The sequence below is a fragment of the Petaurus breviceps genome, unplaced genomic scaffold, assembly GCF_028583685.1.
Source record: "Petaurus breviceps papuanus isolate PSGF00001 unplaced genomic scaffold, PetGlider_PUasm1.0 77, whole genome shotgun sequence".
Classification (NCBI taxonomy): domain Eukaryota; kingdom Metazoa; phylum Chordata; class Mammalia; order Diprotodontia; family Petauridae; genus Petaurus; species Petaurus breviceps.
This window is the reverse complement of record NW_027186492.1, coordinates 4,499,065-4,526,617: the sequence shown is the minus strand read 5'-3', so window position 1 is coordinate 4,526,617 and position 27,553 is coordinate 4,499,065. Positions and strand designations below refer to the sequence as shown.

Below are 27,553 nucleotides of genomic sequence, written 5' to 3'. Positions count from 1 at the left end.
GACTTATTACTCCACTCAACTTCTTATTGTGAAAATTTCTACTAGTGCAGATCAGAATTAATTAGTCATGATCCTACCGTCTGCCTAAGGGACTAAGAGTCAAAGTGACTTGACCAGGATCAGAGAGCAAATATGTGGAATTTATATAGTACTCTGTCATGTATCTGGCACTATGCTAGGTGCTTTATAAATATTATCTCACTTGACCTTCACAAGCACCTTCAGAAGTAAGTGCTATTTTTAAATTTAAAGGAACTGAAGCAATCAGAAGTTAAGTGACTTGTACAGGGTCACATCTAGTAAGTATCTGAGGTTGGATTTGAATTCAGGTCTTCCAAACACTGGCGTGTGTTTTGGAGGGGGTTAAAATTTCTAAATACTTAAAGAAAAAAACTAAATGAATTACAAAAAAAATACCAAGAGAGTAAAATTATAATGACAGGGGAAACCCAATCTACCCCAATCAGTTCTAAATAAATCTAACTAAAACATAAAAAAGAAAGAAATTAACAACTTGAATAGAATCTTAGAAAAACTAGATTATAAAAGTATGATAGATGTTTGATGATTATTGAAGGGAAAGAGAATGGGGTATACGTATTTTTCAGATAACTTTACTAAATTAATCATATAACAAGGCATAAAATCCTCACAAATGAAAAGTAGAAATAAACATATCCTTTACTGTCTACAATGCAATAAAAATTACATTGAAATATTTTATATCATCTAGAGAATAAACAAATTATTCCTAGAATGGCTGAGTGAGAAAACAAAATAACAGAAATAAAGGGACAATTTATTAATGATACTGCCAACAACAAACATTAAAAACAAAGGATTTAATATATAAAACTAAGAGTGGGTTGTTTTGTGGGGGGTAAGGTGAGGAATGAAATGAAATTGATAAACCTGTAGCTAAGCTAATTAAAAAGTGTCAAATTAAATTACTAGTATCAATAATAAAGGGGGCGGCTAGGTGGCACAGTGAACACAGCACCGGCGCTGGAGTCTGGAGGACCTGAGTTCAAATCTTGCCTCAGTCACTTAACACAAAAAAACTAGCCATGTGACCTTGGCCAAGTCACTTAACCAATTGCCCTGCCCTCTCCCCTCAAAAAAAAAAAAACAATAAAAAAAGAATTCACAAGCTAATCAGAAATAAAGGATATTATTCAAAACTATTTTGGTCCAACTATATGCCAATAAAACTGATAATGTAAAAGATAAATATTTACAGAATTATAAAATAACTAAAGAAATAGAATTTAAACAAAAAATCTCAGAGGAATAAACTGAACAAGCCATAAATGAATTCAGAAGGAAAAAAAATCCCAGAACTAGATGGATTAAAAAGTGAATTTTATTAAAACATTCAAAAAATAGTTAATTCTGCTATGACAGAAACTGTTTGCAAAAACAGCAAAAGAATGGATGCCACTAACTTTCTTCTTTGACAGAGATTTGTTTTTGATGCATAAAGCAGAGAGAGGCAAAGGGCAGCTAGATGGCACAGTAAATAGAGCACCAGCCCTGGAGTCAGGAGGACCTGAGTTCAAATCCAACTTCAAGAAACTTGCCGCACTTACTAGCTGTGTGACCTTGGGCAAGTCACTTAACCCCAACTGCCCTGCTCTCTCCCCTCCAAAAAGAAAAAAAACTTTAAAAAAATCAGTCAAAACAGAAAGACAACTCAATGTCAATACTGAACACTGATGAAAAAACATTAACTAAAATAATAGCTAAGAGGTTAAAACATATCACCATGTTGGCGTTGTACCAGAAACATAGGGTTTGTTTTAATATTACAAAAATAATAAATTTTATTAACCCATATTAGTAACAAAATCGCATGATTTTAGCAAATGATGAAGAAAAAGTTTCTGAAAAAATATAGCTATTAATGTTTTAAAAAGTACTAAAAATATGGGAATGGAATATTCCTTAAAATAATAAAAATAAAATATAAAAAAAACAAGAATTACATCTGAGATAAACTAGAATCTTTTCCAATAAATTAAGAGGTGAAACAATACTGTCCCACTGCAACCAGTTCTATTTGACATAGTATTAGAAATGCTGGTAATAGTAATAAAACAAGAAAAATAATTGAGGGAATAACCATAGTAAGTTCTTCCTCATCCTAGTCTACTGGCAAATTCACTCCCTCCTTCCTATTAACTCCTCCCTCTAGCTCTCTCGGTTACAGATGCTCTTCTCATACTATCACTAGTAAGCAGTCTGTTCATGAAAGCACATTATACACAGGACCAAATCCTAACAAGTGTACCCTAGCTTTCTATATATACCAAACTAGAAATAGAAAGTAGTAACAAGAAAAGAGGAAGGAAAAAAATAACCTAAAAAATATAAAAACCCAATAAATTACAAGTTAATATAGAGCAGAGGTACTCAAAGACTAAAATATTAATGAGAAATATTTAACAAAATAAATAAAAATATAAGAGAATGTAAATAATGTTAATATATGGTTTTTCTAACTCAATATACTACATCCAGGGACCCTTGCATACAGTTTAGTAGTCTTGTTTACATTTGAGTTTGACATCACTGATACAGAGGATCACAAAAAATAAAATGGATGATTTTAATTATAAAAAAATAAAGTTTTTTTCCAAAAATATATTGAACATAGTAAAAATTAGGGTAGAAAAAACTAAAAATAAACCTCTTGAGTAACTATCTCTTATAAGTCTCATTTTCAAGATATATAAGAAACTGATTAAAAAATTTAAGACTAAGAGCCATTACCCAGTTGAAAAATGGTCAAAAGATATGAACAGCCAGTTTTCTGAAAAAGAAATCAAAGCTATCAATAATCACATTAATAAATGTTCTAAATCACCAGTCAATGGAGAAATGCAAATTAAAGCAACTCCAAGGTGCAAGTTTATGCCTTTTCCAATACTAGGAAAGAAGACAAAATTAGAAAATAAATATTTAAAAGGGCTGTAGGAATAGGTACACTAGCACAACATGAAATGGTCTAAGCCATTCTTTTTTTTTTTTTTAAGCAATTGGGGTTAAGTAACTTGCTCAAGGTTACACGGCCAGATATTTCTGGGTGGGTGCTAAGTGTCTGAGCCCGGATTCGATGCCAGGTCATCTCGACTCTGGGGCTGGTGCTCTTACTTACTTGCTGTGCTACCTGGCTGCCCTTAAGCCATTCTATAAAGTAAAATGAAACTATGCTCGGGAAGTTACCAGAGTATATCCTTTGGCCTAACTTTATCACTACTAGGCCTATGTCTCAAAAAAAGCAAAGAAAAATGGAAATGATCTACATACTAAAAAATATTTCTAGCAGGTCCTTTCATGACAGATGAAAATTGCAAACTCAGAGGCTATCCTCCTTGTGGGACAATAGTTAAATAAATTGTGGTCTATGAATGTAATATAATATTGCTGTGCCAGAAGAAATGGGGAAATTTGCAATTTCTGAGGAAAATGGGAACACTTATCAATGGATGAAGAGTAAAGTGAGCAGAACTAGGAGAACAATTGATATAATAACATTATACAGAAAAATTACTCTGAAAGACTTTAGAATTCTGATTAACAAAATGATAAACCATGACCCCAAAAGAAGATGAAACATGCCACCCACTTCTTGACAGAGAGGTAATGAACTTAAAGAAGTAAAAAGAGACATACAATTTCAGACACAGATAATATGAAAGGGATGTAATGAGGAATTTATTTTTTGTTGAGGTTTTGCTTTTGACATTTTGTTGGGTGGTTTTTTGTTTTCTCAATGAATGGGGTGGTATAGTGGGAGGCAGGCACTAGTTTTTTAAAAAGCTCATTATTTGGGGAGAAAAACAGACCATAAATTCCAGACCTTAAAAAAAATACATAAAACCAACTGAAATTTAGGGTCATCTACAGAAGGCAAAAACATCTCAAATGTTCTTATGGTCATGACTACTACAGTAGAGAACAATAACCAATGTTCATAAGGATGATACTGAGTCATAAAGAAAAGCTGAATTGTGGGGCGGCCAGGTAGCACAGCAAGTAAGAGCACCGGCTCCAGTGTCAGGATGACCTGGAGATCGAATCCCAGGCTCAGATACTCAGCACCACACCCAGAAATAACTGGCCTTATAACCTTGAGCAAGTTACTTAACCCCGATTGCTTTAAAAAAAAAAAAAAAAAAGGAAAAGTTTAATTGTCTACAATATTTTCCATTTAAAAACACAAAAAACCATATATATTACATTTTTAAAAATATTTCTACTGAAATTTTTTTAGAGTCGATACTTAGTGTCAGTTATTTGAAAAATCAATTTGTCATAATTTTACCTGACATTAGATAAATGAGGTGCTACCATCTGTCTGATGTCTAGAAAATACTTTTTAATTTTCAAACATTTTAAAATTCCACTAGTAGAGAAAATGAATCTTAGTTATTTTATGTAGAACAGAATTCCCTGAGAACATATAGATGTATATGAAAAATTATGTAATTTATGTAAGCTTTTTTTCTGCTGTATTTCACAGGCCTACTACAGAATTAACATTTACATGCCACTCTAAAAGTATAAAGCATCACAGAAATGCTAATTGTTTTTACAATGGAAGAGTAAGATACTTAAAAGAAAAGAATAAATAGAAATGGATGCTTATTTTAAAATGTATAAACTGCCTAGATTAATAGGAGAGGAAATAGAATACTTTAAAAACCCTATCTTAGAGAAAGAAATAGAACAATCCATGAATAAAAATCCCTAGGACTATATGGATTTACAACTGAATTTTACCAAACATTTAAAGAAAAATTAATTCCAATCCTATACAAACTATCTGAAGAAACTGCAAAAATATGGTTTTGATACCTAAAACTGTGAAAGCAGAAAACAGAGAAGGAAAACTATAGACCAACTGACTGAATGGATATCAATGAAAAAAAATTTAAATAAAACTTAAGTAATAAGTTAAATAAAAAGGCTAGTACCAAGGAGACCACAGCAATAAATCAAATGGTCATACACTATGACCAGGTGGGATTCATACCAAGAATGCAGAGCTGGTTTAACATTAGGAAAACTATAGACATAGCTGACTATATATATACATATATATATATATATATATATATATATATATATATATATACACACATATACATATATATATCAAAAAGAAAAACAACAAAAATCATATGAATACATCAAGAGATGCAGAAAAATCTTTTGGGTTTGTTTTTTTTTTTGGAAGGGAGAAGGCAAGGCAATTGGGGTTAAGTGACTTGCCCAAGATCACACAGCTAGTTAATGTCAAGTGTCTGAGGCCATATTTGAACTCAGGTTCTCTTGTCTACAGGGCTAGTGTGCTCTATTCACTGCACCACCTAGCTGTCCCAGAAAAATCTTCTGACAAAATAAAATACCCATTCCTATTAAAAACACAGAAATCAATTGGTCCTTTCTTACAATAAGTTGTATCTACCTAGAACTAAGAACAAGTATTATCTGTACTGGGGATAAACTAGAAGCCTTCCCAGTAAGATCAGGAGTGAAGTAAAGATGTCCAGGATGTCCATAATCACCATTACTATTCCATATTGTACCAATGTTAGCTATGGCAATAAGACATGAAAAGGAAATAGAAGGGATAAGAACAGGCAACAAGCAAAAAAACTATCACTCTTTGCAGATTATATAAAGGTATACTTAGTGAACTCTAGAGAACCAACTGAAAAACTAGCCGAAACAACCAACAACTTTAGAAAAGTTGTAGGATGTAAAATAAACCCACATAAATTATGAACATTTCTATATATTCTCAACAAAACCCAGCAAGAAGAGACAGAAAGAAAAATACCATTTAAAACAACTACAGAGACAACATAAAATACCTGGGAGTCCACCTGCCAAGATATATACAAGGACTATACAAACACAATTTCAAAACTTTTTTCACAAAAATAAAGACAGATCAAAATAACTGAAGAAATATTACTTGTTCATATGCAGGCCAAGTCAATATAATCAAAACGGCAATTCTACCTAAATTAATTTACTTATTTAGTGTTATACCAAACTACCAAAGAATTATTTTCTAGCGCTAGAAAAAATAAGAACAAAATTCATCTAGGGGAACAATAGGTCAAGAATATCAAGGTGAATCAATGGAGAAAAAAAAGCATAGGAAGGTGGTCTAGCAGTACCAGATTTCAAACTATATTTCATAAAGTGCTAATCATGAAAACAATCTGGTGACTGGCTAAGAAAAACAGTGGTAGATCAGTGGAATTGATTAGGTAGACAATATCCCACATAAATGATCACAGCAATCTAATTTTTTATAAACCCAAAGAGTCAAGCTTTTTGGGCAAGGATTCATTACTCAGAAAAAACTGCTGTAAGAACTGGAAAGTACTCTGGCAAAAGTTAAGCTTAGACTAACAGCTCATACCATGTACCAAAATAATGTCAAAATGGGTACATGACTTAGACATCAAGGGTGACTTTCACAAACTGATTAAGGGGGCATAGAAGAAATTACTTGTCAGATCTCTGGATGAGGGAAAATTTTATGACCAAACAAGACACAAAGAGGGTGATGGAAGGTAAAATGGACAATTTTGATTACATGAAATTTGAAAGGTTTAGGAAAGTCAAAACTGGGAGAAAAATTTTTAGCAAATTTCTCTGATAAAGGTCTCATTTCTCAAATATATAGGGAATTCAACCTAATTTATAAAAATTAGAGTCATTCCCCAAATGATAAATGGTCAAAGGGTATGAACAAGCAGTTTTCAGAAAAAGAAATCAACGCTATCAGCAATCATTAAGAAAAAATGCTCTAAATCACTACTGATTAGAAAAATGCCAACTGAAACAACTGAGGTACTACCTCACACCTATCAGACCATCTAATGTCACAGAAAAAGAAAATGACAAATGTTGGAGGGGCTGTGGAAAAACAGAGACACTAATACCCTGTTGGTGGAATTGTGAACTGGTCCAGTCATTCTGGAGAACAATTTAAAACTATGCACAAAAGGCTATAAAACAATATGCCCTTTGACCCAGCAAGACAATTATTAGTACTATAGAGTCCTAAAAATCAAAGAAAAAGGATCAAAGAACCAGTGGTCAAAGGACATGGCTAATATGGAAATGTTATGCATAAATTTGTATGCAAAAGGAATACTATATTGTTCACCTTCTCAATTGGTTAGTAAAGGGTCTCAAGGGAGGGGAAAAAATTTCAAAATCAAAACCAAAAAATGAACATTAAAATTTTTTTTTATTAAAAAAAAAAGAACAAGTATTATCTCACCTTAGTACTATAGTTCTTAGTACTAGATTGGCATGAGTTTTGTTGTCTCAATGGTGATGGTTGTTCCCCTTCTTCTAGTTTCCGTTCATATACTCGAACTCTAGCACAAGTCATCATGCTCTCAAAGTACAAGTACACAGGATCTTTGTCTTCTTCTCGAATCTGTAAGTTTCATAAAATAGAACTCATCATATGTACTGTGACACTGCAATCAAGGTGCTTTGCAAACTCCAGATCACAAGTTAGAAATGACCAAGACAAACAAAAAACTTCAGCATTTGAAATATGAATGTCTGCTCTCAGTAGTGAATATTTCAGAGCGAATTATGACTAAATACTACGAGTGCCTAACATTAAAATCATAAGAAGTAAAGCTTAAGGGCAGCTAGTAGTGCTTAGTTGATGTCAGGGATAATAATCATAATAGCATCACCTTACGTTTACAAAGAGTTTTCTATTTTTAAAAAAGTGACTTTTATATGTTTTTGACTCTCACAATAATTCTTTAAGATAGATATGGTAAGCAAATAAAATTTATCTTGCTAGCCAAGTAGAAAAATGGAGACATTAATCCAAACCTCCTAACTCCAAGGTTAAGACTCTTTTCAACTAAACCATGAAGAATAAATATTCTTTCATATATCTTTACCACTATACCATTATTTTCACTACCATTTCACTTGAGAAGGTACCACGTCAGAATGGAAGATTTTTCCTCAGGGTAAAGAATTTATTCTTAGCCAAGAAAATAAAACTTAGTAGTTTTCAAATTTGGTGTCACAACTTCTGAATATATTAAAACAATTCAGGTACTATCAGATGTCTGATTACAATTTTCCCCATTATCTTCTAATATAGAACTTAATGCTTCTAATTATAAAATGTTTCATAAAGGTATCTAATAGAAAAATCTCCTTGGTACCAATACAGATTTCACATTATAGGATGAGCCTATAGATATGGGTTTTAAGGGGGTGAGGGTAGAAGGAGCATAGTGCAAAGCTCCTTTTTGCTACATTGTACCAAAATCTATGTCAAAAACTACCTTATAGCTTTGCACATAATTGGGGTACGATAAATGAACTGTGGAATGAATGAATGACTGAATATCACTAATAAAAAACAAAAGGTATATCTACCCAAAAAGTCTGAAAGAACAGACTTTTGCAAACACTACAAACTAAGACATGATAAAATTAAATTGATGAGTATTATTTATAAGGATGTCAAAAAGAGACTACAACTCTTAGTTTATGCAGTTCTATTTGTAGAAAGAAAATAATCGTAATATATCACATCTCTCTCCTTTTGCAGACCTTTGAATATTATAAATGCAATTTGTTAAATAAAGACATTTCAAATAAAAGGAACAAAAATGATTCATACAGAATAAACAAAGCTGATAAAAATGCCCTATTTTTATATATGAAAGGGAAAAAGGTCCTGTCTTTAAAAGTGAAGCCCCAGGCTTACCACAGGGTTGGGTTTGGGAGTATACACACGCACTGGTTTAACTCCATTGGTAAGTTTGTTCTTGTTGCTGGTAGGCAGAATCTCTGGGTGAGGCAGAACTGTTGGTGGTTTTACTGGCTCAACAACAGAAGGTGTTGGAATATAAACTGGCTCTGGATCTACCTCACCTTCTACTTTCACCCATAATGGATAATGACGAATGGGCTGTTCTGGTTCCGTATCACAGATAGCTAAAAAAAGAAAGAAGAGAAAAACCACAGTTGCCTTTAACAAGTTCAGCTCTAAATAACATCCCTCAAAGCACTGCCAGGATCATGAAGAACAATACACCCATTGAAAAAGGGCCAAACTCTCATGAATCTTCATGCAACTTTTGAAAAATAAACTGTCCCCAACAGAAGTTTCTTCAATTACTTCCTTGCCATGCCTTTTCATTCTCCAAAGGTCACAAGGCAAAATGGTCCTAGTACATTAGAAAACTGTGTGTGTGCCCACATGCACACACATGCATGCATGTAGCAACTATCACAGAATGAAAGAAAAATCTCATTAGCATGAAATACTAAATGTAGAGAAAATCTTTTCAACATTTAATCAACTAGCAATCTTACTTATTACAAAGATAGGTATTCTGTTAAGTATGTCACCCATTATTTTAAAAAAAGTCGGGAAGTTTATAATCCTATATATTCTACTTTGCATTACACAGTAAACAGTTAATACATACTTGTTGAATTAAGATTTAAGAATAAATATGAATAACTAGCAATACTATTCATTCTTCTGATCTGCCTCAAATCCATCTACTCAAACAACTTTTTCTTCCCTGTGTATTTTAGACAAAGTTATTCTTTCCCACCTCTGAACTCCTGCAGCATATATTGTCAGTGACATATCTGGTACATCCTTTACTACTATAATTTATAGCTTTACTGTTATAAAACCTTCCCAATGGGACAAAGTTCCTGAATGGCTAAGATCAAGTCTTTCAAATAGCTATCTAGTAAGTATTTACTTCTATGGGCAACATTATACTAAGTAAAAATATCAAAAGTATAAGACATAGTTACTTACAATGTAATTTACTCATGAAAAGTACAGGAAACAATAAACATTTGAGTGTTAAATTATATTTAACTGTGTGGCTAGTATTGGAGTTCAGAGGAAAGAAAGAGATCAGTGCTGGCAGGAAAAGTTTCAAAAGGATTCCTGGAAATGGGATGAGCCAGATCTCAAAGAATATACAGTATTTAGACAGGCATAAATGTTGGTATTCAAGAATAGGCAAACAACTAATGAAAGCACAGAAAGATTGGATTAGAGTCAAGCTTGTTCTCTGTAATTTTAAAACATTCTTTTTTTTTTTTACTGTATCTGCAGTTGTTGTTCCTTCCATTTACATTGTTACAATGATTATGCATATTGCTTTCTTGGTTATTCCACTTTTCATCAGTTTATGTTAAGTTTCTCCATACTTCTCTGTATTCATCATAGTAATTGTACTTGATAGCATAATAGTATTTCATCACATTCATTACCACCATTTATTTAGTCATTCCCCAAGGTACAGAGAATTCATTTCCAAATCATTTGCTACCACAAAAAATGCTGCCAGGGTGTACATGGGGCCTTTCTTTCTGATCAATGACCTTAAATTATGTAACTAGCAGTGGAATATCCAGGTCAAAGGCTATGTACATTGTCGTCACCTTACTCTCATAATTCCAAATTGCTTTCCAACTGTTGTACCACTTTGAAGCTCTACCAACAATGCATTAGTATACTTGTCTTTCCATGCTGGTCAACTAGGTGGCATGGTGGATACAGTACTTGGCTTGGAATCAGAAAAGTACATCTTCCCGAGTTCAAATGTGGCTTCAGACACTAGCTGTGTGACCCTCAGCAAGTCACCTAACCCTCCTTGGGTTTGTTTGCCTTAGTTCCTCATCTGTAAAATGATCTGGAGAAGGAAATGGCAAACTACTCCAATATGGTCTCCACAAAAACCCCAAACAGGGTCACAAAGAGCTGGACACAACTGAACAGCAGCTTTCCACATTCTATCAGAAACTAACTATTCCAGTATTTCATTATCTTTGCCAATTTTCTGGGTGTGAGGTAAAATCTCAGAGTGGTTATGCTTTGCATTTTTCTTGTTACTAGTGTATTTGGAACATATTTCACATAGTTGCTTAAAGTTTACAATTCTTTTAAGAACTTTTTTTTTTATCTTTTGACAAATCATCCACTGGTGAATGGCTTTATAGTCTCTTATTTTTTCCTAAGTTATCTGTGTATCTTAAGACACCAAACCCTGATCTAAGAAATTTGATAAAAAGATTAGTGTTCCTAATTATTTCCCCTGCTAACTTAGATGAGATGTGTTTGTTTATACAGAAGTCTTCCAATTTCATACAATCAAAATTATCCATTTTTTCTTTTGGAAGTATTTCTCCATTTTGGATAAGAATACAACTTCTAACCATAGCTATGAAAGATATATAATCTCTCTTATCTTTTACTATTCAGATCACATATCCTTTTTTAACTTCTTGCTGAATAAAGCATAAAATCCTAGTAGTCTAAGTCTAATGTCTGCCAGAATGTAGAGAAATTTTCCCAGAAAGTCTTACCAAAAAGGGAGCTTTGTCCTCTGTCATATTTTCTAGCTTATTAAACAATGGGTTTAATTCCAGTATGTCTGAATCTGTATTGCCTAGTTATATATTTTTTAAACAATACCAAATGGTTGTGATAACTGCAGTTTGATAATGTAGTTGAAGAACTTAAAGTACTATTCCCCTTTCTCCCTTTTTTCATTATTTTCTCCCATATTTTAGAACATTTGTTCCTACAAATAATTTTTTAATTCTATAAAATATTCCTTCAAAAAGTTTTTTTAAAAAGCATTAAAACTATAAATTAACTTTGGTAGTATCATCATTTTTATAATACTGGCAACAGTCTAGTCATCAGCACAGGTATTTAAGTTGTTCTATGTCTTTAAGGAGGACTTTGTAATTGAATATATACAATTCCCAAGTTTGCTTTGGTAGATTTATTCCAAAATATTTTCTGCACAATGCTATTATTTTGAATGGGATTTTCCTTTCTATTTTTGTTTCAAGGTATTTGTGTTGGATATATGTAAATGCCAATGATATTTGTGAACCTATATATGGTATCCTGAAAACTGTGCTAAAGCTATTAGCTTGTTCACTGAACCCCTAAGCTTACCTAGGTAAATAATACAATCAGCAAAAAGGAACAGTTTTATCTCCTCTTTGCCTATCCTTAAACATTAAATTTCTATCTTGTCTTACTGTTATTGATACCATTTCTAAAATATATGAAATAATAGTGAAGAGAATGGGCAGCCTTGCATTATTCTTGTATTTATTAGGAAAGCTCCTAGTATATTGTCTTTGTATATGATACTTCCTTTTGCCTTTAAATACTTCTGTTATCCAATAGCTGTTTCTCTATGCATGCATGTGTCTGTATAAATAAAACATACATACACTTTTTTCAAGGCATAAATAAGTTTGTATTTTGGCAAAGGCTTTTTCTGAATCTATTAGGATAATCATGAGTTTCTACATGTTTTTGTTTAACAAGATTCAGTGTTCATTTTTTCCTAACACTAAACCATCACATGCATCTTAGTTGGAAAATATCTGTTAAATGTCTACTATTTGACAGGCACCATGCTAAGCACCAGGAGTACAGAGATGCAGCCTGCTCTCAAGGAGATACAGTCTAAACAAGTACATAACATGGGAACAACTATGTGCAAACAAGCTATATATAGGATAAATTGTAGATAATCAACAGAGGAAAGAAACTAGAATTAAGAGGGAAGGGCTTCCAGTAGAAGGTAAGATTTTAGGTAGGACTTGAAGGAAGCACTAGTAGGGAGAGTTGAGGAGAGAAGAGTATTCCAGTCATGGGAGATTAGCCAGTAAAAATACCCTGAGTCAAGAGATGATGTGGGTATATCTGAACAGCAAAAAGGTCAATGTCACTAAATTACATTAGATATGGAACTGAGTATGGTGTGAGAAGAAAGGGAGGGCAGGTCATGAAAGGCTTTGAGAGCCAGAGAATTCATATTTCATTCTGGAAATGATAGAAAGCCACTGGAGTTTATTGGGAGAATGTGGGCAGGGAGGTAAAGGGTAATATGGTCAGATCTGTACTTTAGAAAGATCTGATAGAGGCTGAACCAGAGTGGGAAGACTTTTGACAGGGAGATCAACCAGCAAGTTACGAAAATAATACAGGTATGAAGTGATAAAGGCCTAGACCAAGTTGGTGGCAGTATCAGAGGAAAGAAATCACATATATGGAAGATGTCACACAAGTAAAATCAACTGGACTCTCGTAGTGAAAGGTGTCAACCTTTTCAGTGAAACATGAGGCAAGATTCTTTGTTGGGAGGAATGGGAACTATCATTTGAAGCAGAATGAAGAGGTCTGGAAAAGCTGCTATGGTGAATGGAAAAGTTAACTGAATAGAGAAGTATAAAAAGATTGGCGTCTCATGTTTATGTTATGTAAACTCAACTATGCTCTTCTCACTTCTCATGGTGAGATCCCAGTTAAGGTTACATAATATAAATTTATAGTGAATCTAGTCAGCACAGTTTCATGATTATCTCCAGTGGCACTTTTCATTCAGCATCACTTAAGTAGGACTTAAGGCAGGACATGGTAAGAGTAATGCAGGGCTGAATTTGGCAAGTCAGAATTGGTGATACAATAAGGCAGCAAAAGTCTCAAAGGAAAAGTGGAGAGTTAAAAATGTTTCATAAAGAGGTGATGGGAGAAGTATATAGCCAGTAAAGGGGTGACAGCCTGTAATAAATATAAGGAGTGAAAAGGATATAGATCACAGTAAGGGATAAAGAACAAATTTCAATAATGGCAGCTAGAGGTTCAGGATTAATGGAATGAGTAAGAGGATATTTGTGTAATATTTTGTTAATCATTCACATATTGAGTTCAGGTGGATTGTTAAAATTATGAGGGGTTCAGTCTTTAGAAGTCTACTCAGGGTGTTAAAGCAGGTCAGGTAAGGAGACGGGGTGGAGTGGGGAGTGTTTCTGAGCTTATAAAATGGCACTTCTCTCCTATTCTTCTACATGCAGGCCAGGGAAAGGGATAGGGGGGAGTATAGGAGAGAATGGTATCTCTGTCTTATGCAGATAGAGATGAAGTCACCTCTACAAGTGAGAAGAAAACAGCACACTATGAAATGGCATCCCTTTGATCACCAGTACTTAGCACAGTGCCTGACACGTACCGTGTTTCCCCGATAATAAGACCTATCCTGAAAATAAGCCCTCCCCTTACTGTGTAAGATTCCTCTAAAATAAGCCCTCCCCCGAAAATAAGCCCTATTGAGATTGCTACTGTAGTGAAGGTGATCCCCTGCGCTACATGCTACATTATGGTACCCTCTGTATGCACCGTCCCCCTCCCCCCCGGTGAAACGCACGCCGCGCTCCGAGCTGCATCCAATCAGAGCTGCAGCAGTGAGCGCGTCATCCTGTTCTTCCCCAGTGATTTGCTTATTGAATAAAGGTACATTTTTTTGTTCACATTTACCTGTTTATTAAAATTGCTGTCAATGTTCATTAAAATAAGCCCTCTGGTGTTTTTCTGTCCAAAAAAATTAATAAGACAGTGTCTTATTATCGGGGAAACACGGTAGGTATTTAATATTTACTGAGTGAACACTGGTTTGAAGTGGGGCCTTTTTTTTTTTTTAAAGCAATCGGGGTTAAGTAACTTGCTCAAGGTTACACAGCCAGTTATTTCTGGGTGTGGTGCTGAGCATCTGAGCCCGGATTTGATCCAGGTCATCCCGACACTGAGCCACCTGGCCGCCCCTTGAAGTTGGGTCTTTTTGATACCTTGCTGGCAGGAAAAAGCTAGGTTAAGGGAATGTCATGCTCTTTGATTGGTGGCAGAAGTGTAATAGATCTCTACTATAAACATAATAGGTCTCTAATATAAATCCAGCTTCATAATAATGTATGGTTTTCTTCACAAGTTTACTATGGTCTGGTTCACAAGATGATATTTAAAATTCTGAAGTAACATTCACTAAGGACATCGGACCATAGGTCTCCTATGTTTTTGCCTTCTCTGGTTTCAGTATTAGGACTATATTTGTCCCCTATCTCCAAATTTTTGAAGAATAATTTGTGTAGTACTGGTAATAATTGTTCTTATAAGTTTGATAGAATTCTCCTGTGAACCAGCAGGAGGGAGCAACTTAAGGCACCTAAGTAGAATAGTTCAAGAGCAATGTACTTGGAGGCAGTGATTTGAACCTGAATTCAAATCTTGCTTCAGACACTTAGCACCTGCCTGTGTGATCCTGGGTAAGTTGCTTAGCCTCTCTTTTCTAATCTGTAAAACAGGGATAATAATGGCAACTAACTTCTCAGGAATGTTGCAGGGGTCTAACTTTCCAACATTAAAGGACTATATAAATGCTAGCTATGATATATTCTTATTAATCCATCAAGAATAGGAGATTTTTTTTCTTTGTATTTGATCTATGAACTTTTTTGAGATTAGAGAATTTTAGATCTCCATTTGGTCTTCTGCTAGTTTGGGTATTTTATATTTCACCTTATTCTCTTCATTAATTCCTTTCCCTTTCTCTCTAGTCTAAATTTTCATTCTCTGGTTCATGATCTTTAGACATTTATTTCTTCTTTAGTCTTTTTGTGTTCTTCGTGGAATTAAATCTTCTAAAGTATGAAATTTGAGTTCCCTCTTCTAACGAATTCCTAATGATACTACTGATTTCTAATATCCCCTCATTTATTTTTCCTGTTGTCATGCTCTTTTTTAAAAAGTGTCAATTCATGAAAGAAGTAATGAAGTATTGTCTCATTGCAGAGGTTTCCCTGTACCCTAGATCATTCATCCCAATTCTATCCTTTGTTTTCCCTATGATCATTTTCTATCTCAATCTGCCAAGGAATCTCTTTTCTGGATCAGACATTCTATCCTCCTGCATGTCAGTTGCCCCTATGGAGCTCTGATTTATTATCTCCCAAGGCAGGATGTTATCGTGAAGGGAGGTACATATTTTCCTAGGGGAAGTAAGTAATCTCACTATGTACCAAATCCCTCCAGATTAACCTACTGTAAGGTTCCCATACTGCATTGCAGCATATACCTCTCCCTCCCATGCACATCTTCTTTTGGGGAACCCCTTCCCAACCACTGAGTCAAGTTTTCCTTCCGTTCTCTCATTTTAATTTCTCCTTCTGACACTTCACCCATTCTTCAGTAGCCTGTCTTCTTGCTACGGCACTCAAGGAGTCATTTTCCTTATGTTGTTTACCATGGATTTGATTCGGATATATGACATATTCCCCTATCTTCTACTTTCCTCGATGTTTGAATTGTTTCTTTCTGGCCTTTAAGTATTTTCTCTTTTACCTGGTAGTTCTCGAATTTGGCCACAACATTTCGAGGACTTTTCAGTTTGAGATCTCTTTCAGGAGGTGTCCCATAGATTCTCTCGATTTCTATTTTACCCTCAGGTTCTAGTATCTCAGGGCAATTTTCCTTAATGAGCTCTTGGAGAATGTTGTCCAGGCTCATTTTTTCATCGTGATTTTCTGGTAGGCCTATGATTCTCAGATTATCTCTCCTGGATCTGTTTTCCAGGTCACTTAATTTTTCTATTGAGATATTTTATCTCTTTTTCTAATTTTTCGTTATTCTTCTTTTGTTTGATTAATTCTTGGTTCCTCATAGAGTTATTTGTTTCAATTTGATTGATTCTAGTTTTTAGCAAATCATTTTCCTTGGCTAGATTTTGGAGCTCCTTTTCCATATCATACACTTTTCTTTCTCAGGAGATGTTTTCTTCATTATGTTTTTCTAATTCTGCAATTTTGATTTTAAAAGAATTATTCATTTTGTCTTCTATCTCTCTCATTTGGTTTTCAAAGTTCCTTGTGAGCTCATCTAGGAGAGCTTTCTGTGCTTGGGATACATTCCCAGTTGATGTTTCAGCTGTGGGTGTGGAGTCCACATTGTCTCCCTAAGAGTTTGGTTCCTCCCTCTGAGGATAGTAGGACTCCAGAGTCTCAGTAGTCTGCTTTCTACCCATTTTAAGGTAGAGCCCTAGCCACACCCTTCCTCTAGGGTTCCCAAGTCTTTACTGTTGAGGGTTTTGCCCTGGGGCAATAGTTACTATGGTTTTCTTTTGTTTTGTTTTGTTTTGGGGGGGAGGGGTTGGAGCTGGCCAGGTTCACTTTGCCATCCTAGTCCTTGGAGGTCCTTATATATATATATTTTTTTCTGGGCTATGGAGTGGTAGTCCCAGGAGTATTTGCTGTCCTGGCTTTCCAGTCCTAGCCCTTTGGTGATAGGCCTGGTAGTGACCCTTGTGGTTGGTGGGCTGACTTGCCCCCCTCCCCCCCAGCTGATCAGGCCTCCTCCCAGCCTGCCTACCTCCCCTATCTACTTTCTCTCTGCCCATCCTTAAATTTAATCCTACAAAATACACTTATTCAATTGTAGAGCAAAGTTCATTATTAGTACATGGCATTTCAAGTCTGATCCAAAAGCATTATCTTTCCTTTCTTTAAATTCCACTTTGATGGAATTTATCTCCATCATACTTTTAGAAAGAAATATTTTAGAGGTCCCTATAGTAATTTCTTTTTTTTTGGTAACCTCACAGGTGCCTTAATTTTTTTTTTCAGTAGTCCTAGAGATGGAGTAATTTTTTTTTTAATTTGTGCTTTCCTCAAGAGTTGTATTTATTCACATTTTACATATTTTTACTGTTTTGGGGTATTTGTAAATTAAGAGTGCTTTTTCCCCCTCAGGAACTACAAAGGTCTCACTGGAAATCCACATTTTTCACTGATGATTAGGCTCAAGTTTACAGGGCATGTAATTTTGGGTTACATCTTGGATCTCCTCTTTTTCAGGTTACATTGTTCCATACTCTTCTGAAGTTTTTGATGGGTAGTTTTGTATTATTCAAAAAACTCCTTTCCTTTACATTTGACACTATTCCCCCTGGTAGATTTTATTATTTGTTTCTCATTAGAAATGTTCAATTAAATGACTATGTGTACTTAAAAAGCATAGGAGGTCTGGTCCCCCCACTCTGAAGACAATCTATGGATTCTCTCTATTTGTGCCTTATTTTATGTAAAATCCTGGGCAATTTTCTTGTTGGGTTTTTTTTCATTATGATGTCCAGGTTATTTTGATTTATACTCTTGTGAAAGACCTATGATCCTTAAGTTATCACTTCTCATCTTGTCTTTGATATCATGGTGTTTTTGCTTGCATAGAGATCACGAGTTCTTTTAATGCTATTCTTTCTACCCTCCTCCTTTCAAATGGTCTTACATTTCAATATATTTGTATTCTTAATTTGTTGCTCTTTCACTTCTTTAGAAAGACTGACCACCACAAATGAGTATTTCTATTCTGCTAATTATTTCTGCCCTGCAATTCATAAAGTTTTAGTTTTAGTTCTCATCTGAATTCTTTTCTCAAGGTTCTAATTTATCTCAAACTATTCTGGAATATCTTGCCATGGTTCTAAGCCCCTCTAGACATTCACAGGGTTCTGTGATTCATCAGGTACAATTTCCTTTATCTCGAAATATTTAGAAACAGATTACTTTTCTTCCTATCTTAGTTTAATATATTCCTTGTTAATTTATTTGCCTGCCTTCCTCCCCCACTCCCTTCCACTCCAGCTTAGACAGAGTTGAGGGTCCACTGCTTATAACAGAAAGTTGGGATAATGGATAGGGCAGATACCATAACAACAGTGAAATTGCTGAGTAGGTGGGGCGGCTAGGTGGCACAGTGAATAGAGCACCAGCCCTGGAGTCAGGAGGAGTCGAGTTCAAATCCGACCTCAGACACTTAACACAAAAACTAGCCAAGGTCACTTAACCCCAATTACCCTCCAAAAAGCCAAAAAAAAAAAAAAAAAAAAGAAAGAAATTGCTGAGTAGGTCCTAAACCACCAGCAGTGCACCCTGCTTATGAGAGACTGGTGTGGAGGGGTACTGAGTGAGGGTTAAAGATTTGAATTCTCTACTACTAATTCATAAAGATAATGGAGCTGTGAGGAAGGCATTTTGATCACCTGAAAGTGCTACAAAAATGTGGAACATTCATATAATTAAATTCAACTGAAAAACTATTTTTTAATTATCCCTATTGCTTTATATATAAGGCATTATGCTAGGCACGAGGGAATTAAAAACCAAAAGGAAAAACAGTCCTAGCACTCAAGGAGCTTACAGTATTATTCATTATTAAACTTTCTAAGACATTATACTGACTGTCATTCCAAAATCTTTAAAGGCTCCTCTGTGTCTACACCACAGAGTTCCAACTCCTTAGTCTTTTCTCCCATGATTTTGCCCCTTTTTTATTCCTAGTGCTTGGCACTTGGCACACAGTGAACATATAATAAATGCTTGCTGAAAAATTTTTTTCACCCTCCAGAGTCTACCCTTAATTTGCCCTTCTTATCTAAGACTCTTGGCCCTGCTTCTAACATGTAGACCCACCATTATGAACCAATGATCAACAACTACCAGTAAGATAGCTGAAGAGTCCAGTGTGGCAGCACTCTAAATTGCCAGGCCAGAGAACTTAGAGAAAGAGGGAATGGGACAATAGACTCCTATTTTGGGGACAAAAAGGAGCAAAGCATGGAACAGGAGGAAGACAGTGAAGTCAGAACTGCTGCACCAAAAGCTTCAAAGGAAAACACAAGCTGGTTACAGGCCATAGAGGACCTTAAGAAGCAGAGAAGTGGAGGAAAAATTGGGAAGAGAAATGAGAACAATGCAAAAAAATTACAAAATAAGAGTCAACAGCCTGATTGAGGAAAATCACACCTTAAACTGACTGAGGAAAATCACACCTTAAAAAACAGACTAACTCAAATGTCAAAGGAGACTCAAAAAGGCAATGAGGAGAAGAATGCCTTAAAAAGCTGAATTTGCCAGATGGAAAAAGAATCTCAAAAGCTCACTGAGCAGAATCATTGCTTCAGAATTAAATTGGAGCAAACGGAAGCTAATAGCTTTGTGAGAAATCAAGATGCTATTAAACAGATCCAAACAAATGAAAGAATAGAAGGCAATGTGAAATCTATCATGGGAAAAACCAATGACCTGGAAAATAGATCCAGGAGAGATAATTTAAAAATTATTGGACTACCTGAAAGCCATGATCAAAGTAAGAACCTAGAAATCATCCTCCAGGAAGTTCTCAAAGAAAACTGCCCTGATGTTTTAGAACCAGGGGGCAAAATAGAGGTTGAAAGAATCCACCGATCACCTCCTGAACTCCTAGGAATATTATAGCCAGGTTCTGGAATTCCCAGATTAAGGAGAGAATATTACAAGCAGCCAGGAAGAAACAATTTGAATATTGTGGAAACACAATCAGGATAGCCCAGGATCTGGCAGCTTCTACACTGAGGGAACAAACGGCTTGGAATATGATATTCCAGAGGGCAAAGGAGCTGGGATTAAAACCAAGGATCACCTACCCAGCAAAACTGAGTATCATGTTTCTGGGGAAAATATGGTCATTCAGTGGAATAGAGGACTTTCAAGCATTCTTGATGAAAAAACCAGAGTTGAATAGAAAATGTGACATTCAGGTACAAGAAGCAAGAGAAGTATGAGAAGGTAAACAGGGAAAAGAAATCATAAGGAACTTATTATCAAAGTTGAACAATTAACATTCCTACATGGAAAAACAAAAATTGTAACTTATGAAACTTTTCTCAGTATGAAAATAGTTGAAGGGAATAGAAATATATATATGTCTATATATGAGGGTATATGGGCATATGAATACATATGTGAATGTGTGTATATATGTTTACAGGTATACATAGATAGAGGGCACAGGACCAAGTTAATAGGAAGGGATGATACTTAAAAGGTGAAATAAAGAGGTGAGAGAGGAATAAAATGAGAGGAGATGGGGAGAGACAGAATGGGGTAAACTATCTCATATAGAAGAGGCAAGGGAAAATGGTTACAATGGAGGGGAAGAATAGGAAGGCAAAAGGGAATGGGTCAACCTTATTCCCACTGAATTTGGCTTGGGGAGGGAATGAAATACACACTAAATAGTGTATCTCACCTAGGTAGGGGGGAAGGGGATGATGGAAAGGAGGGCAGGTTGCGGGGGAGGGAAGTTGGAGGCAATCACTTTTGAAAAGGGACTGGATCAAAGTAGAGAATAGAACAAGTGGGAGGTGGGATAGGAGGAAGGTAAATATGGTCAGTCTTTTACAATATATCTACTATGTTATTGTTTTGCATTAGCCACACATGTACAACCTATACTGAACTGCTTATATTCCCAGTAAGGGTGGGTGACAAGGGAGGAAGGGAATGAATCTGGAATTCAAAGTTTTAAAATCAAATGTTTAAATACACACACACACACACTATTATTAATACTATTTTACAAAAGATAAAAGAAAATTAGTAGGGATAGAGGGAACAAGCTTGTTTTTTTAAAGGATGGGGGAGATATTGGCATATTTGTAGGCATTAAGAAAAGAGTCAGTAGATAAGATATTGAAGATTAGAGACAGAGGGAATAAAGGTGTGGGTGATCTGCTAGAGAACATAGAAAGGCAGAGAGAACAAGAGTATATGTAAAAGGGTTTGCCATGGCAAGGAAAGGGGCCACTTCATTTGAGACAGAAGTAAACGAAGTGGACAATGTGAGGAGATATGTATGATATGAGAGGTGGAGAACAGAAGAGAGAGCTTTCACTGAATGGATTTAATTTTGGGGGAAAGTATGAATCAAAGTCCTCAAAAGAGAGGATAGGAGAGGGCAATACTGTGAGAAATTTGAAGAAGGATGAAAAGGTTTGGAAAAGTCACAGCAGAGAGTAGGACAGACAATCAATAACAAGTGTGTATATATACTACCCATGTATAACCTATATTGAATTGCCTGTCTTCCCAGTGGGGGGTGGGTGAGGAGGTAAGAAGGGAGAGAATCTGGAACTCAAAGTTTTAAAAACAAATGTTAAAAAATTGCTATTACATGCAACTGGGAAATAACATATACAGGGCAATGGGGTATAGAAATCCATCTTGCCCTACAAGAAAGTAAGGAGGAAAGGGGTAAGGAGAAAAATGGGGGGGATATATGACAGGGCAGACTGGGAGAAGGAATAATCAGTATGCTTGCCATCTTGGGGTGGGGGGTTCAGGAAAGATGGGGAGAAAATCTGGAACTCAAAATCTTGTGGAAATGAATGTTGAAAACAAAGAGTGCCTTGCTGTACACCAAGGGCCCAGTTGAGATTATACAGCAAAAATACCCTAATCATTCCATGATTTTCTCCAGCACATTCAGTAGCACAATAGGAAGAACAATGGAGGCAGATAATAGGAGCAATAATTCAAGATGGGTTTCCCAAAGCTGTTAGTGCTCTTCTAAACCCTTCTACCAAAAACCACTCCATACTTCCCTCTTCACTCATCTATGGCCTCTGTAACACTTCCTAACCATGTCTCACCATGTTGCCATATGCTCAGCCATCATCCTCATTCCCATACCACCTATTCCAAACTTGGAGTTGGGGGATCCCTAGATTCCCCAACTGAGAGGCAAGATTTTGTTTTATGCTGTCAACCCTCCATGCCACTTCTATACTTCCCTTCATCATGATGCTTACCCTGCAGCCATCATCTTCATTTACCACTACCCCACCCCAACCTGGGACTCCCTACCCATGGATTCCCTAGCTCTCAAAGGCAAATTTTCACCTTATCTTGTCAGAACTAGGCCTCTGTACCATTTCCTGGCCATCTCCTCACCATGACAAAGTATACATATTCCACTTCAATCTCCACTCCTTTCCAGCTCCCTTTTAGTTACTGTCTTCTCCCATTAGAATGCAAGCTCTCCGAATGTAGGGATTGTCTTGCTTGCTTCTACTAATATCCTCTTTGCTTAACACCATGCCTGGCATATAGTAAATGCTAACTGAATACTTTAGCTATCTATCTATTATGGTACATGTCTCCAACATCTAGTAAAGCCAATGAAAAAAGTAAAATATTCCTTAAGAATACTAACAATTTTATTCTGTCTTCCTATCCTCAGTGCCTAGCACAGTGTCTGCCACACATAAGGTGCTTAATAAGCACTGTTTTATTAAATCTGTCTATTAGTCATGCTAATCAGTAAATGGAATGTGTTGGAAAATTGAATACACAAACAATCCCAAAGACCAAGAAGTACATTAAAATGACAAGTTTGATAGTCATTGCTCTGGATGAGGTGTCAAATATAAGTCAGATTATACCTAAGAATGACAAGTAATAGCAAGATCCTAGGTAAATTAGATTTTCTAATAAATTGGAGTTGGTTATATCAATTCCTTATTATTAGGGTTAATGGAGAACAAATTATAAAGAAAGAAAAGGGAAGAGAATAAAGTATAAATCTAAACCCAGGTATTCACGCAATAAAATGCAAGAGTACATACATGAGGGAAGGGACACTTTTTTGTTTCTACTCACAGTCTCACAACCTAACACAACCTAACATTTAATAAATGCTTAACAAGTATTATTTATTTAAATTGTATATTATCTTAAAGAAAGAATACATTAAAAAATAATCTATATAATGATCTTTGAAATGTAAACTGACCTTTGGCCAATCAAACTGTTTTAGACTTTCTGCCTACCTAATGAAAGACCAGAACAAATAACTAAATGGCATGCTAGAAAGTAATCAGGGAAAACTCAATGAAAAATTGCATAGTAGATATAAACAGGCTGTTTAGGAAAAACAGGAGTAAAAGATACCATCAAGGAACTGTATGATCGGTAAAGAAGATAAGTTAGTCAACAAATGATAGGTGGACAGTCAGGTTACTCCAGTGGTACCCTAGAGATATCAGGGAAAAGCAAAAGCAGGTCTCCGCTAAGTCAGGTAGATTTCATGTCAAGCTTATGAGAAGGTAGGGACAGGACGCACAAGATGGCCAAGCATGGGTGAGATGCGATATGAATTTATGGAGAGAATTTCCACATCAGAAGTCATCAATCCACTGAGTAGAAAAGAGTCATATGAATTACTAAAGCATTAAAAAATTCTGAAATAACTATAACATACACAAATGTTCTCACAAGCCTTCTCAAATAGCTCCCCCTCTGCTCAACTCCAAATTATACTTACTATATTCCACCTTCTTTCTCTTCTTTTTTTCTTTCAACCGATCTTCTTCTCTGGTCACTTCTTTTCCTCCTTCCTTTTTCTGATCCCCAAGGGTGCCAGGAAATATTGAGTCTCTTCGAGCAGCCTTCCTCAGGAAACGCTTTTTCTTGGACCTTCCTTTAACAAGCACAACTTTTCTTTTCAAACACGTGCAACCAAACATACAGTCAGGTCGGCGACAATGAGCAGGTTGCCGTTTCTCCAAGGCTAGACTGGCACATATACAGCCCAGTCGGCAAAAGTCATTGTTGCATGGGGGAGCTCGTTTCTTGATGATTTTGTGGATGGGTTTAGTTTTGAGAGATGCCTAAAGTTTAAAAGTAGACACTTGTAATTCTACTAAAATTTATTCCCAACATCACCCCTAGCCACCACTAAATGTAGTCTTATATAATCTACAACTACAATTTTATATGTTCCATATTTTGATTACACTGAAACATTATCCTTCATTTGAGAATCTATAAAACCAGCATTACCAGACTGCTTTTCATCTAGAATTCAAAGAACAAAGTGATTGCATAGCCAGGGAAAGATGCAATCTCTTACAAGAATTCATGGTTACAGATGAACAGGATGATATTCTTATCCAGAGCGAACTTATTCTCAATTGAACACACACACACACACACACACACACACACAGTTCTTCATAACAGGTAAGGGAGAGTGAGGGAGAATACATGCAGAATGTGAGCATTAGGAGTTTAGGGATCAATAAACTACAGCTCCATTCCTCATTAGGGATGACTATCAATTAAAAATATTTCCTACAAGTCCCAATATCTGAATGAGAAGATTTTCAGTTGAAGAATTTAGTCCCTCTGGTATTCTGGTATAACCTAGGTTAGCTGACTCATTAGGTTCTCCTTCCTCTCATATTTTTGACTCATTTTCCATTTAGAAAAAAAGTAGAAGTTGCTATGTTAATAGTTTTTATTTTTGTTTTTTTAGATATAATCAAATATCATTTGATATGCACCCAGAAACCACTGTATCATTACGATTTAAAAATTCTTACTGTAAAATTTTAAACCAAAATCTTACCGTTTTTACCCCTGGATTCATTAATTTAATTAAATTTCAGGGATTTAGTACCTTTTAAGCAGAATTTTTCAAAGCTGTCTTAACAAGAGCAGAAAATGTATTTATCTGTATTCTGGGGAATGAAATTATAGATTTCAGAATACCAAGCTGCCTCTATACTGGAGAGGGATATTATTTAAAAGCACAATTGTACTATCTCCCTCTGCTGGTAGGAGGAGATCTCTACCCATGTGTCTGGAGAAGTAAGTTAAATTTTGTGAACTAACTGATCCTCTTGTTGACAAGTCCCACCTCAATGTCACTAATCATACTCCTTTCTAGCCTAAGTTTATACTTTCTGGAAAATGAAAGTTACATACTTGAGCTGTAAGTAGAGTTGTTAAAGACACATCTGCTCTCTCCTCAGTGATGTAGGTTCGTGGTTTCCCTTCCCACAGGGCACAATCTTCCAAGTCCATCAGCTTCACCTGAGATTTAGACAATCCTGGAGGACGAGTTGCTGGGTGCTGTTGGTGATGTGCCTGCCTAAGACTGATCTGCTTTGGCAATACATTTTCATCCAAAGTTGGTACAATGAAGTTTTCTCCCTGACTTTCCATAATGCTGTTTGGGGAAGTCTTGGTGGTCTTATCTCCTGGAACTAAATGAGATGATTTTTGCTTTGGTGAAACAGGAGACGGCAAAATGGGTTTATAGGATGATTTAGTTCGACCACTGGAAACTGCTTGTTTAGTGAGAGATTTTGTCTTACGAGGGACAGAAGGTACAGGATGAGGCTTCAAAGAGTAAGATGTGGATGGGGTGACAGTAGATTGCTTCTTTAGGACACTATCTAATGTTCGTACATAGCTGGTACTCTTGGTTGGTAGCTGATATACCACAGGAGATGTGGGAGCATTTGATGAAAATCCCATGCTGGTTTCCATTAGTTTGCCTTCATTTTCTAAATATTCATCAAGTTTGTCACTACAAAAGGCAGAGCGATTCTTCAGGGAACTCTCTGAACTGCCACCTAAAATTAAAACACACATTTCTTGAGAAAAGTACAGTAGAAATTCTGAAAAATGTACTATAACAAAAAGTGAGTCTTTGAGCAACACTGCAATACAAAATTACTTACTTGATAAGATATTCTGAGAAAGGAGAAGCAAGAGAAGCACAAAAATTGACTAACCCTATATCCCATGCATTTTAAAACTTTTATCTTCTTCTTGCTCCCTGTCTGTTCCTTCTCCAAATCACCCTTAAAAAAGCAATTCAAATCATTTTTGTAATTCAGCACTATAATTACATCATAACTCTACTCAAAAGGCTTTAAATAGATTCATTTCTTCAAGGCTCCCTACTATGTGGCTCCAGCACACCTTTCTAGTTTTCATAGCATTGTCTTTCATGGACTCTTCCTGTTCTCTCACCTTTCAACACATTTTTCTCAAACTGTCTCTTAGGTCTCAAAGGGAATCCTTTCTAGCACCAATTTATTGAAGACCATCCTTTCTTCTACAGCACAGGATTCCTGAATGCTCACGTGTGGAAATGGGGAAAGAAAAAAGTGGAGAGGGAGGGGGGAGAGGGGGGAAGGAGAGACAGAGATCTCCCCAACCTGCCTACAAGTATTCAGGACATTTTGCTAAACCACGGACATACAAAAACAGAAGTTAATATAAACTTTTATTTCAGGGAGTCTACTGTCTGAGAGTTATCATGTCTATTTTTATATGCAAACTATTTAGCAAAATGCCCTGAACATTCACAGATTTGCAATTTTATCAGTGAAAGTGCTTCCTCTACCAACACAGACATAATGTTTTCAGCAGAAGTCAACAACAGTTGATTAAAAAAAATACTTCAACTCAAAATTAAAGAGAGCATTTGTTTGCAAATCAAGGACTTCCCACATCTCCATTTTACCATTTGAAGCTTGTCACTTATCTACTAACCTGAAATACTTAAGAATTCCAATCAATGCAATGACAATCATGATTCTACAATACGGATGAGACCTACCTCCCACCACTAAGCAAAAAAGTGTTAAGACTAGAGATGTAAAATGAGAATCACATGTTCAGAAAGAGGCAAAATATGAATCTGCTTTCCTTGATTGTATTTATTATAAAGACTTTTTTGGGGGGGGGTGAAGGGGAGATACAAGAGAAATGGATGGTAGTGATAGAGATACAAAACAAGAAGACTAGGTCATCTATGAAACATTTTAAAATCTGCAGAAGAGTGAATAAAATTCAAATGAAGCTTCCTGGTCATGTGACCAACAAGATGGAAAATAAGAATTTTCTCTGACCCTCATGACCTCTTAAATCTCTGAAATAAGAATTATGCACAAGACAAAGTAATTTCACCTATCCACAGCTTAAGACACCAAGAATAATGGACTAAAAACAGTGAAGACAAATCCCTAATCAC

At 35.7% G+C, this 27,553-nt stretch overlaps 1 protein-coding gene across 17 annotated transcripts in view; it reads right to left on the bottom strand.

Moving 5' to 3' along the window:
• MGA (MAX dimerization protein MGA) overlaps positions 1–27,553 on the bottom strand; it is a 256,974-nt gene that overhangs the window by 39,542 nt on the left and 189,879 nt on the right. For 16 of the 17 annotated variants that reach the window (XM_069105789.1, XM_069105790.1, XM_069105788.1 and 13 more), the window contains 4 exons: positions 25,492–26,144; positions 24,047–24,392; positions 8,786–9,015; positions 7,313–7,474 (listed from right to left, as the gene is read on the bottom strand). In XM_069105789.1, coding sequence (XP_068961890.1) covers positions 7,313–7,474; positions 8,786–9,015; positions 24,047–24,392; positions 25,492–26,144 — 1,391 coding nt within the window. The remainder of the gene's footprint in view (positions 1–7,312; positions 7,475–8,785; positions 9,016–24,046; positions 24,393–25,491; positions 26,145–27,553) is intronic. The other variant, XM_069105796.1, reaches the window with a different exon arrangement.